At 39.4% G+C, this 14110-nt stretch overlaps 1 protein-coding gene across 1 annotated transcript in view; it reads right to left on the minus strand.

Annotated features, from left to right (window-relative positions):
* Nucleotides 1–294: 294 nt before the first annotated feature.
* Nucleotides 295–14110, minus strand: part of LOC137275552 (A disintegrin and metalloproteinase with thrombospondin motifs adt-1-like) — a 100859-nt gene continuing 87043 nt past the window's right edge. The window contains exons 20-22 of the mRNA XM_067808177.1: nucleotides 3289–3363; nucleotides 2058–2284; nucleotides 295–420 (exon numbers count right to left, since the gene is read on the minus strand). Of these exons, the coding sequence (XP_067664278.1) occupies nucleotides 295–420; nucleotides 2058–2284; nucleotides 3289–3363 (428 nt within the window). The remainder of the gene's footprint in view (nucleotides 421–2057; nucleotides 2285–3288; nucleotides 3364–14110) is intronic.

A 14110-nucleotide genomic window follows, 5' to 3' on the forward strand; every position in this document is an offset into this window, starting at 1 on the left:
CTTTAACTTACGACTGTCTTAGCACTCCCAAAAAATCTTGACCCAGGTCCGATTTCGGTTTAGAATTAGCCACAACAACAAAGGCGACTAGGTGGACCTTTTTGGCCCAGATCAATGAATGTTGGTTACCTTTCTGGCGATCAGTCATCTATTCTTGTGGTCCCCATTCAGCAAATTACGCAGGTTTTAGGGATTATTAACTAAACCTGTGCTACAAAACGTACCCCTGGTACTTTACTGTCCACACAAAGCTACCCCCTAGTACATGTCTGTTTCCAAAATATTAGGTCAGGTTCAGTTGTTACAGTAAACAGCACACTTACAAAAATCGTTATCGACGATGAAGCCAGTCGCTTCTGATGGGCTACCTATTGCACCACTAATCAGTGTAATTCGGAATTCTTCGGTTGGTTCTGGAAGCTGAAATAAAGAAGACTGAACTGTAACACTCAGAAGTGATATGGTTTCATTTTCGTTTGTTTTGTAGCAATGGGTGGTAAATATGTTATGGTAGTTTCTGCAATATTTCAGACCTAACATTCAAGATAGGAACATAGGATCCTGTTGTGTCTAAGGTATGTAACTGAGCACAGTAAACTACACCCCCCCAGTTGCATCATACCGGAAACTGTGAGTGAGTGAATATGGGTTTAAGCCGCTTTTAGCAATATTCCATCAATATCACGGCAGGGGACACCAGAAATGGGATTCACGCATTGAACCCATGTGGGGAATGAAACCAGATCTTCAGCATGACAAGCGAATACTCTAACCACTAGGCTACCCCACTGCAACTATTGGAATTAGTAGTATTTTAAGTAAAGTACTATAGTCCATTTGGCTCAAAAGCGGACCGATGAATTGCAGTCTAGCTCGAAAACTAATAAACGTAACATACTCAATGAAACGTTGATCATTATCAGAACATCATACCAACTCTCTGAGGTTTTTCCTTTAAAAAAGTTGTTTAACAAACTATCAATAAAATACTGACGCAGTTCACTATTTATTACAAGGGATGAGTGCAGAGAAAGGGACAGACAGATGTGCGAGAAAGCATGAAGACAGTACAGCACAGGTTAACTTTCTCGGTACTTGTGCACATGCTTCACGAACACCTGGCTGTGCCTTTTTCTGCACTCCTCCCTCGTAATAAACAGTGAATGTGTCAATATTTTAATGACAGTTTTTAAAACAACTTTTTTATTATTATGACAAAAATTCCGCAACGACCTCACCGATCACTGGATTGTCTGGTCCGTACTCAATTTTTTACAGACCGCCGCCATATAGTTAGAATACTGCTGAGTGCAACGTAAAACTAAACTCACTCACTCACTCATCAATAGTTCGTTGCGGAGTGATGTGTCACCACTAGCTAATGGCTTGTCGCCAACTCGAGGAAGTGTGCAGTAAGGGCTTGTGTAAGTTCTGAGACAAATGTAACACTCGTGAATCTGCTGACTACATAGACCGGTCTGTCTGTACGTGCACTGCATAGGAAGGATGTGTCGTGTTGTTTCTTGTGTGGCATGTATTCCCTGTTAGACTTGAGTGCGTGAGTTAAACTTAATAGTCATACCGGCCATATTTCAGCCATATCGTTACAAGAGTAAATCACAGATTTACAATAATTAAAAGTAAACTATAAACATCTGTCACCGAAGGACAGTACAAGAACCAGATTATAACAGATATAAATATTTTTAAAAAAAACAACAAAAAACCCCAGTAGTTCAATCTAAAATAATTTAATCATACAAATCATTGGCAATACAATATAAAACGGGCTACAGATCGCCAACAACTGAAGGTACATCAGGGTCCAGTTTGACTTGAATCCTGTGTTCCGAATTAACTGCCCTTTGAATGTGTGTTAGTTGTGCGTGCCACTGAAGATTCGCATGCACCCACCTTTTAATCATTAATTCAACTTTTATCATAAAAAACGCACAGTTCGCTGTATTAACTTAATCACTGCCCTCAGTACAGGGTCTTTTATGAATATCAAAATGTTGTTGCCATCTTTGTTAACAACATTAGCATTATATACTTACCGTATCGTCCATGATCGGAACCTCGATAAGAATCTCCGTTTGAGCACCAAAAAAGTTGTATGTTTGAATATTGTTAACTAAGTCCTCGGACTGGGTTGTTATGTGGGTTAACATGGCACCCACGAAAGCGAATCCAGTTGAACTTGGATCACGTGTCAACTTGAATACGATCTTACCATCGCCCTCATTCACGCTGTTATTCACGACATTCGAAATAGATATTCCGCCTGAAAGAATAACGTTGTACGCTCAGTTATCTGTTTCGAGCATTTCTGTTTCTCGTTGTGATAATATCCAGCCATTGCGTGAATGTGAACAATATTTGAAACCTAAATAATACTTACAAAATTACCTAGCTTGCTGAAATCAATGTCTGATAGGATGAAATAAATAGGTATATAACAAAAACCTGTCGACAAAAGACAGTAAAACGACAGGAATCTCGCAAATAGATTTAAATTAGCGTGGAAAGTTAAAACTATCATCACTATTTGGACAATACAATATGAAAACATGCTATTGATGGTAGATACCTTTGCTACCTACATGGACCCTAGCTGGATTTATACCATCCCTTCAGCTGCTGGCGATTGTAAGAAATGTTAGCCACAATTAAAATACAAGAGTTCTAAGTCTAAAAATCCCGGTAAGTTTAAATTCACTTTAAAAAGTTTGAGACTTACGTACCAACTCAGGAGGACAATACATTTTCAGTATTTCAACCCCCTTTGAGGGTACAGCCACTAATCTAAACTACCAGTAATAAACTATTTAATTATTTACAAGTCATTTAACAAATCTAATTCTTTTGAAAACACAATAATTAAATGATAACTGACATTATTTAAAGATCCTTCATAGGTCGTGATATTAAAAAGTTATCCATTGTGATGTAATATTCAATTCAGTCAAGCATTCTCACAACGGAGAATCCTCACCTTTCAATAGGTATTCATGAGTATATCTTGTGTGACCAATACTTAAATTCACTGAAGAACACCCATTTTGTAGAAGTTGTGGACAAAAAGTCCATAGTAATGAATCGAGTCATGACACTGATGTCGATTTGAAATCAGAATCACCATACAGAAATGTTCCTCCAAGTGGCCAGACACAGACTCTCTGATTTAGTTGAAATAGGTTAGGCTGAAAGAGGAAGTTGTCTTAATTAAGATATGGAGAAGTTACCTGCAAATTATATGCAAATGCGTTTACAAGAAAATTGACTTACTTATTGCCTTTGTCTGTTGCACGATGGAAATGAGAAGGAGCACAAAGACCGCCAGGAAGGTTGTAGTGGACATCTCTGAAATGCATAAACGAATGATATTCAATTACATTTATGACCTGCTAATATTTAACCTCAAGGTCCCACAGAAATCTGCGGCACTAGTGAAGAACACCCTCCACGTGGTGAGTGCTGGGTAACGGTAATCTCCTCGTGGTGAGTGCTGGGTAACTGTAATAGCTCTTCCTGGGGCAGTGCACCCTTGAAGAACCACCTCCTCGTGATGTGTGATGGGTAACGGTAATAGCTCTTTCTGGGGTAGTACACCCATGAACAGCCCTCCACCACCTCGTGGTGAGTGCTGGGTAACGCTAATAGGTCTTCTTGCGTGTGTTCCCGGGGCAAAATTGGTAGTCGTAAAAGATGAACGAACTGAGCAAATTGTTTTGGAGGAGGAAGGGATTCTGATAGTTGAGGCCAAATGAGCCTGAAGACGTGTTCCTTTTGCCCAATACACCACTCCAACCGTTACTTCACCTTGGCGGGTGGGAGAATGGACCCGGTTCAATCGACTGGCTGGTCTTAACATGCCACTTTCATGGAAAACATTCAAATAGATTTTTTTCACATTATTCCTCATTTTCACATTATTCCAGTCTGAGATTAAACTGGTGGATAAATACTGTTATCTATGCAATATTCTCTGGAATATAACGCTCCAATGATAGTGTCTTGGATATTCGGTGCATATTGACACCGTCCTTATTGCCTTTCCATGGTAACTTGGGAGCAGGGGTGCTGAACTATGAACCGTTTCACAAAGCCACTTATAGAGATACGACTGTCATACCTCCTATACTGTAAAATAGACTTACGACAGTCGTAGCTTTGTGAAAAGGGGCCCATATTCTTTTCATTAAGACACTACATACACCTTGTTCAACTAGAAATGAAAAAAAGAGATGCATTGAAAATGTCGATGAATTGTATTTGTTTGTTCAAATAAGGCTACTGATTTTCTGCTGATAAAACTAAATCATTTCGCTATTTCTGAAATTTGTGGGGATGTTTTTAATATCTCCATAAATTCCAGAAATTGCGAAAACCATAGTGGTTCACTACTAGTGGAATATGCATGGAGACAGCAAGCTCTTGACCTGTTTTCGATGATGACATTGTGCACAGAATACTAAATTCCTGTCATGGTATCATTCGTGACAGAATTCGTTGTCTGTCTGACATACCTGAGGAGGACATTGATTCAGAGTTTCGTAATCAGGGTGTGACAGCAGTGAAACGTCTCGCTGTCAAGAAAATAGGTATCCTTCAGAGAGCAAATTCTTTCATGGATTCATCTTATTTGATCCCTGCTGTTGTGGCAAAAGCAATAACAATATGACGACATTTATCTTGACGCCAAATGGCGTCTCAATTACAGTAATTGAATATGAAATACCCTGCTCCAGTCACTCGCTCTGCAGCAATATCGTCTGTTTCATGCCAGACAGACTTCATGTGGGTCAAGTCGTAGAAACTTCAGTTATATCACCGACTTCAAAAGTTCTACTTCTGGATCAGGCTAATACATCAACCCAAAATGACAGACAAGCAGCCAGGCACTAGTCAATCGACAGAAAAAGACCCATTTATCTTCTGAGGCACCTCGAGATAATCCAGTTGGACGTCTATGGTCAGAGGAGGTTATCCTCCTCAAATTCACGTGGATCCACGCCATCATAACTCACTTGGAAAAGCAGATGGCTTTGAAATATATTATACAAGATACAATTACTAATACAGGATGTTTGTCAGCACTATGTCTCCAAGATACATGACTACACAGACTCCAAAGCTAACCATGGACACAAAGCACTTTGGGGACGTGTCCACATTGTGTATTGAACTCTTGACGCATATCCTTTTGGATATACTAAATGATATTGCTGACAGAGCAATTCCAAAGTCCTCAACTCCACGTATTCGTTAGCCATGACTAGCAATGGATGCAGGTTCAGGTTCAGATAGTGTAGGCAGAAAGAAGAAAATATTCTCGCTGAGACCTTGCAGTCTTTAATTTAGGTCAATTTATTATTTTAAATTGCGAGGACACAACGGGCATTTAAACAAAATACGCGTCAGTCTTGGAGAAACTGTTAGAACTCATTCACTCACACCCGTGTTAAAGGTGTGGTGGAATAAAGTCTTAAGGTTCATAATCTTCTGTTCAGCATCTGAAGGATGTGATAATTTATGAACTGATAAAATTGACAATGCAAATAAAATCAGTAAAACTTATGCAAACCATTCTTCATTATACAATTATGTCCCAGGGTCCATTCTGCCTGTGTGCAAGCTCATGATACCGGAACAGATCCTGATAATGTTCATTATCAGCTCCTGAAGCAGTTGTTTGATTCATGACTCGAAATGCTTTCAGAAATATTTGATCAAATACATACTTCAGGGAATTGACCTAGCACTGACAACATTTAAAAAATTGAAACTCATGAACTACAATATAGACATTAAATTAACCATTTAGTAAATATAATGCATACATATTTTCTATTTACAGATGGATCCAAGGATGATGGTCAGCTGGCTTGTGTCACTGTCATTGGATCCAGAACAACATCTTTCAGATTAGCAGGTGACAGATCAATTTTCACAGCCGCGGCAAACATCATATTTAAAGCTCTTTAATACATTCATCATTTCAGATTCCCTTTCTTGAAATCAGGCTGTTAAAAACTTGTATACTTCCACTTTTAATATAAATAATATAGCCATCTTGCTACTGACCAATTCGACATCGTCCTCTGTTGGTTACGCAGCCATGTTGGAATTTCAGGTACTATGGCCGATTTTGCTGTTAGGCATCACCCAGCAAATCTGTAACACCACTTCTTATTCGATATTTTGATAAAAAAGCTATCCTTAGATCGTGCATCCGTGATCTGATGCAGAAAAAATGGGGGTATAAATACAATATATGCAGTGTTGTATCCTTTGTCATGAGAAAATTACTGTCAAGCAAGTCATGCTTGACTGTGTCGATGTTTCCATAACAACAAATCAAATCAACTATGAAGTTTTTTTTATAAGGCACAGTGTCACACCACACGTGTCAAAATATATAATGCATATCTCTCAATAATGCTAACTATCAGATCCAAGAAGGCCACCTCATAATTTATTCCCATCCCAAATTACCTATTTCGAAAAAATACATCATTACGTTAGACTTTGTATTAAATCTCTCTTGAGCCCTTTCTGTCAGGAACATTATTTCAAGGGAATGCCAGAGAGTTATTCCCCTTGGAACGCTCTTCGCGAATATCCTACTGCTAGACACATATTAGATGATCCTGCGCACTAAACGCATTTGTGACAAGAGAGGCGGTACAAGAATTGGGCGAGTACACTTGACTGCTACAGGTAGCTTGACGATTATGCACGTGCAATACATGTTAATCGTGACATGAAATCAACACCCCTACTGATTAACACCTGTCTCGCTACTGTTGTACACCTGTCTCAATACTGTTAAACAGATTTCAGTTGTAGTAAAAAATGTCCAAGTTTGGAAAACATGGGCAAATAGTTCATTCTCAGGCAAGGGAGACAGCATACAATGTTATCATGTATATGGACAAAACTTGTGCAACCAAAGAAGATTCTCTTTTACAAAGTAGCCTTGCTACTGGACTCTCAACGGCAACTTTAAAGCGCATTAAGGCAGAAAGTGGCAGGAGTGCGAGTGGACCTACATTTATCACTCCCACCAAGTTGCGCAAACCCAAAACTTGCAGTTACAAACTTGATGATTTCGACCGGTGTGCAGTCCGTCAATTTGTACAAAGTTTATATGGCGTAAAAAAACAACTATCCACTCTGGATACGATGTATGATATGGCAAAGTGCCAGTTGAACTACAGACTAAAAGTCAACTTTACACATTAAAACAACACCGGATATTCCTTCGAATGATAAGACTGCAATTTCAGGCATAAGATACTGATATTCCACGCTAACCGTTAGTTAAGACGAAGACAAATAGATGATTGGGGTATTGACAAGCATTTTAGATATTCAACAATTTTGTTTAAAAAAACCCCAGGAAAATGTCATTTGCTTCGTGAAATGGATCGGTGGTCCTAAACATATTTGCTCAGTATATAGTGCTGATTCAATTCGTTGGGATTGTACCTGTTCCCAAATCGAGTGTGCTATAACAATTCATGCGTGAAACGCACGGGGAAAATGAACTTCTCGATATTTATCAGACAACCTCTCTCCCTCTTGTTTCAAGTGGATCGTTCTGTGGGGCGTTCCCAAGTATGCAAATTGGGGTCTTTTGTCAGGTCGTGGATCATGTTATATGTGTTTACCAGTATAACCCAACTTGTGACTCAGGAGAGTTCTGCTCACGCACAACACATGCGTGCGACAGTTTTCGATGTACGGTTTACATTCCATACATGGTAAGTGTTATCTGTTTGAATCGCAGTTTCATTTCTCGATTTCAGGCAAATCATAAGGGATAATATGTATTATTATTGCATCAAAACGATGCGAAAGTGAGTGCACATGATTCTAATGTATAAAAAATGTAGGTAGAAATAATGTCGAAAATGTTTGGTATTGTGCCTTAAATATTATCAGTTCTCACTTAGTTATTGAATTTTTACACGAAGTATATTTTGTTACATAAATTTGAATAATGATTTGAAAATAGATAAATATTTTACAATAAGTGTGAAATATAGTTCAGAGCAGCGATGAGGGCTTCTAGACGTTAACACAGTCCAGGCATTTATATCTCTCGCGTAGTTGTTGAAAGGTGTCATGGTTTCCGTTAATACAGATCATATAACTGCTAGTCGATTGTTTTCAATTGGAAGTACCAGAAATTCTGTAAGTTCTATAAATTTATTCCAAACTCATCTTCTTACATTTAAAAGTATCACTTGTGAAATATAATTCTCAAAGCAGATGAAATCTCTGTTCAATCACCAAAACATTTGTAGCCTTAGCTGGATAAGGTGCACGGCTCATTGTGATTCACGTTATGTGAATATAAACGTACATTTTTAATTACCAGCTTAAACACCGGCATATCTCCACCCAACTTAACGACAATCTTACCAGACTTGGCCATGAGTTTAACTCCATCCTCAACCCAACACCCAAAACCACCACTGACCAGCTTCACTCCGCACCTACATCGGCAAAATCTCACCAGTCGCTTACTTAGACAGCAAGCAGTAACTTCTCCGCGAACACATATCTGTCATTTAGGCAAGCGGTAGGAACCACACTACACAACAACAGCAGCCTAAATGTGTGGTCTACAACACCAGATGCCACGGTGGGAGCAACTACGTTGATGGAACATCCAGATCCCTCAAAATACGCATTTAAGAGCATATGGCATGCACAAACAAAGCAGACACCAAAATCAGCTGTTTCGGAACACATCAAACAATTAGACAAACATAGTGAAATGAGAGCTTACATACACAGCAAATGCCCCTTTAGGGGTAAGTGTAGCCATTGACTTGCAGTGGAGTAACTGATCATGACTTCTTGTTATAATGTCATATGTGGTGGTGGCACTTAATGATATTTCATCGCTCTTATTAAGGGTTATACTTTCATTGTATAAACAATTGAGTGTATCCATTCAAGCAAAAAAAAAAATCCAATGTTTCACGTAAGAAAAAACGTGATTATTTTGTGTACACTACCCCTTTCAGTACACACGATGTTTTGACCTATGCAGTCTCTTGTAAATTTATAATGTTGGTGTAGTAGTCTAGTTGTACTAAAGTCATGTTTTGAGACCTGATTTGAAGGTCGGAATTCGGTATAGAGGGATGTTGGATAAGAGTGAGTTTCTTATATGATATCATGTAGGGACACACTCGGGACCAAACATATATGTCGGTATACAGTGTTACGGTGAATAATTTGCCATGCCAAAATGTATACAAAATCCCCCGAGAACCAGCGAACTGCAACACTGAGAAGTCTGATATTTTCAATAATTTCGTATTAAAAAAGCAAGAAACAGAGATTCACAACAGAGGTTTCATGCACAATGCATCTGAGTCAAATCAAAATTAATGGGTCACAAATATAATGTCCACTTACCGAAGTCTTGGTGTGAGAGTGAGAAAAAGTTGCATCAGACATTACGTCACTCCCGAGCACACACCCCTGCTATGACATTGTGATGTAGAGGTGCCTGACAAGTGATAATCAACATTTACCTGTCAGTAGACACTGCTCTAGCGCCAGCTTAGGTTATAGTTCAACAGTCTCAAAGTTGTATTTCCATAGCCCATATGAATATCCATTACACTGTTTCTATCAGACCTGTGAAGGTCCCGGGTAGAATAAGCCTTCGGCAACCCATGCTTTCCATAAAAGGCGACTATGCTTGTCGTGAGAAGCGACTAACGGGATCGGGTGTTCAACCTCGCTGACCTGCTTGACACATGTCATCGGTTCCCAATTGCTCATGTTGTTGTTGTTGATTGTCTGGTCCAGACTCGATTATTTACAGACCGCCATAAAGCTTGAATATTGCTGAGTGCGGCGTAAAACTCAACTCACTCACAGTGAGTTTCTGCCGCAACTGAACTTGTGAACACAGAGAGAGCACATGTACTGGGAGTACACAAAACACCTGGAAAGTCCCTGAAAACCAGAAACAAATTGCGGTAGATTCAGTTTTTACCTGTGGCGCACTGGACAACCAGCAAGCTAGCACCGCTCAACCACAGCCAACAGTCACAAAAAGATATGTCTCTGACCCTCAAACTTTTAACACGCACCTTACCATAAAAATGATCATCGTTTGAGGTACATATTGCCAGCTTCGATTGTGCTCTGAAGAGAACCAATGAAACAGCAAGTAGCGAGCAAAACAGAAGTTTACTTGTCCTACCTTTGTTTTTGGAGCTGTGTTCCTTCTATTCACTGGCATAATGGGCAGTTGTAGCATTCGTGCATACACAAATTTGTGGTCGGACTGTATGTTTAACATTAAGCTATGGGTGTTGAAGTGCATTTTTACAGGGCTTGCAAAGCGGAGCCCAAACACGTTTTCTGACATTAGAACGGCTCGCCGAAATACAGCCTCAGACAAGACTTACCTCCCTTACGCCTCAACTACTCCTTTACGTTTTACCATCACGAACGGATAAGACGACGACTTCCGGAAGAAAAACAGCCCCCTCTTTAACAGAACGGAGCTTCGTTGTCCTTAGGTCCACGGCCAACAGAACCACTGTTCTGGAATCGCCATACTATCAGCTATACGATGCATACATCAGAGATGGATTGCGGAAATACCAACCTGTCAAAACGTCGCCTGCGGTTGCAGGGATAGTATAAATCCAGCTTGGATCAATGCAAGTGGCAAATGCACTGTAAATCAACTTGGTCCCTCAGGGTGATGATCTACCTTCAATTGCTAGGGATACGTAAATTTTTTTATTAGACATTGTCCAAAAAGCGTTGTTATTCCATTGTTCGTGCTAGTTTCAGTTCTTGCTGATATTCGTGTTGTTTTACTGTCCTTTGCTTGCATGGTTTGATAATATAAGTGTTTATTCTTTAAGAATGTCAGTGTGACGATAGATTTCAATTCATTCATGGTAATAGTTAAATTGTCAAAGCAGACGCACCTGCAATAAATACTTGGCATGTTGACCAGTACAACATCCTTCTCTATTGCTACCCAGCCATATTGGAATCTCTTTGAATTCTGCGGTCGATTTTGCTGTTAAGGGATTTTTCAAAGGGTAAACATGACGAATTTTTATTGAATACTGCCATCCAAACATGAATATGTACCATACGTTTATGAAAAAAATGTAAACGTGATAGAAAATGCACTAAAACATTAGTCCCACCCACTCATATGCATAGTAATATTTTTAGTGGTTGGTCATACGTGAGGGTGATGTCATACCAGAGAGTCCGGCAGTGCGTTGATATTTCTATAGTGTGTACATCATCGAGTTGAAAGTACAATGAATTAAGTGTAATATCTTTATTTGAGCTTTTGATGTTGTGACTACGTATTGGAAACTGACAACAACAGTCACGCGTAAAGTGCAGTCTACCCTTCGAGTTTTGATGGTTATCCAGTTGCGTAAACAATTCGGATGTACATTTCCTGATAAGTTACATTCGACAGAAGAAGGGCGCAGATTGTTGTCATCGTCCTGACTTGTGAAGCCTATGTATGGGCATTTGTGTTCGTTACACTTGTCGAAAAAGTGTTATTAAGGAGATCTGGAACCTCTGACGAAATATGGACACGAAGAGGCACGACTTCAACTTTATATGAATGCTATTTATCGTGCATTCCTATCGACATTCCAAACAGAGGCCGAAATGTCATTTTGGGACTGAAACCCCAAGAGTTGTATTCCAGACGCGACGTTGGTGGCAGATGAGTTTTAAAATGTAGTTGTTTTGTTGTCATAAACACTCCAGTGGCTAGCTATGTAAAGCAGTGGTTGATGTAAATCTATGTCATAATTTGCCCTCATGTCCTATTATCGATCAGAGATATCTTTCTCACAGCCACTGTTACTGTAGGGCAAAGTCAGCTATTTCCTAGACGGGTGCGCCGTGGTGCGTAGGTACAAAAATGAGGCATGGACAAATGAGAACTTGCAACATGTGAGTGGGGTGGGGAGAGTGAGTGTAATTATTAGGAAGAACAATCATGACAAGTAATTATCCAGGAAATGGTCTCCTACCATGTTCAAATGGTACGTGAATTGGGGGTGTGCGGCTGTGGTCACCTAAAATGGATAACACAAGTGGGCAATTATCTACCGTAAAACCAAGAAAGTGACATCCCCCCACTGCCACTTCAGTGAGGAGAGACCAACACATAGTAAATTTAAATCAAGCAATGAATTGTATTTGCCTCCTTGCTTCCTTCTTTTGAATTTGGGCACCCCAGAGCCAAACACAAAAACAAAACAAAAAAAACAACCCAAAACCAAAAGAACAAGAACAAAAAACAAAACAAAAAAAGCCCTCCAACTGATCCTATCATCCTATCACTGCATGTTTTTCTCTACCTAATGAGTCAACATTGGCCTATAATTATCATATCTGTTTTTCCTTTCAGCATTTGTTAAGATAAAGTACATTTAGTGCCAATTCCGAAGATACTGAGTATGGTTGCTAAACCTAAGCATTCTGAAATTTTGTTACAAAATGTCTCTAATTCGATGTAAAATGTATTCGCAGCGTACATATACGTAGAATTTTTTTACTCCGCGACATGCTCGCGGAAAGAAACAGGTTTCCTTCCTCCATACTTGCAGGACACCGCTGGCTAATTTTCCAGGCTATTCTGTCAGACACTTTCATTAAGCCTAGCAAACAGGTTCTGGTGTTGTTACTGCTATATAGTTATACATTGAAATCATATTGAGGTGGCTAGGGTATGAACTGAAATCAATTGTTCCCGATGTGAGCCCCTTGAGTGCCACAGAGACATATATGGCCTTCTTTTTCAACCCTCACTTTGACGTACAATAAAATACTAAATATATCACGTGCACACGCACAAATATACTTCACAGTTTTGAGTTTTGGGTGAAATTTCCAATTTTTTTATACCATCCGCTCTGGATACTGGGATGTAAGCTGTCTTCACCGGTTCCCAGACTAAAATTCTTGTTCATATTTCATCTCATATTTATGTACAAACTATCCCTGAATCAAGGAAAGAGTCATCGCAAAATCCTGTTTACCCTTGTCAGCGAAGCCGCCACAGGCATACGTCAACATTGGTTTTAACCTTAAGCAGTGTCTTTGAGGTGAAGGTCAGATGAATAAGAGTACACACAACCGCCCTATCCTTCCGGTTACGCTTTTATCGTTATGATGTATAGTCTGGTTCATAATTATTGAGAATTTTTCTTCTTACTTTGAGCTATCCTAACACCTCAACTGATTCACTGATACTTAAAACTAAGTAATGGTATAAGGGAGGTAACTCATCTTGGCCTACTGAGTATAGTACAATTAGAGTTACCTCCCCTGAATTTGTAGCAGACGTCATTTTCCTCAGCACTGTCAATAATGTCTGCTGAAGATAAAAGAAGGTTGATTTTTGAGTTGTGTAATCAAGGAATTGATGATGTAAATACATTGGCAGAGAGAACAGGAACTCCTCTTTCTATTGCGTATAGGATTAGGAAGAATTTTAAAGAGGGAAAGGATTTTGGGCACCAGAAAGGAGCAGGGAGACCCAGAAAATTGGACTTCTCAGATCGCGTCCGGCTGGGAAGTTTAGCGTCTAAAAAGCAAAGGGCAAGCATCTCCAACATCAGGTATGAAATGATAGAAAGGGGATCAACAGTTGTATCAAAATCTACAGTTAGAAGAAATTTGATTGATCTTGGATGGGAGAAAAAGACTGGAATTCCTTCTCCTCTCATGAAACAAGAACATAAAGACAGGCGTGTTGAGTGGTGTTTGGCACATGAAAACTTTGACTGGGAAAATGTGATTTTTACTGATGAAAGCTCAATATGGGTATATCCCAATAATGTGAAAATATGGACAAAGTCTGCGTCAGCACCGTTGTATCGACGACCTAAATACAGCCCAAAGTTTCCTGTATGGGGAGGGATATCCTTATTAGGAACGACCCCGCTGTGTGTGTTTGAGGGAAATCTGACAAGTCAACGCTACACTAACATATTAGATAATTTTCTCCTTCCAAGTGCACATGTGTTTTATGGAAATGACTGGATTTTGCAGCAAGATAATTATCCTA

Source organism: Haliotis asinina, chromosome 1, assembly GCF_037392515.1.
Source record: "Haliotis asinina isolate JCU_RB_2024 chromosome 1, JCU_Hal_asi_v2, whole genome shotgun sequence".
Lineage (NCBI taxonomy): Eukaryota > Metazoa > Mollusca > Gastropoda > Lepetellida > Haliotidae > Haliotis > Haliotis asinina.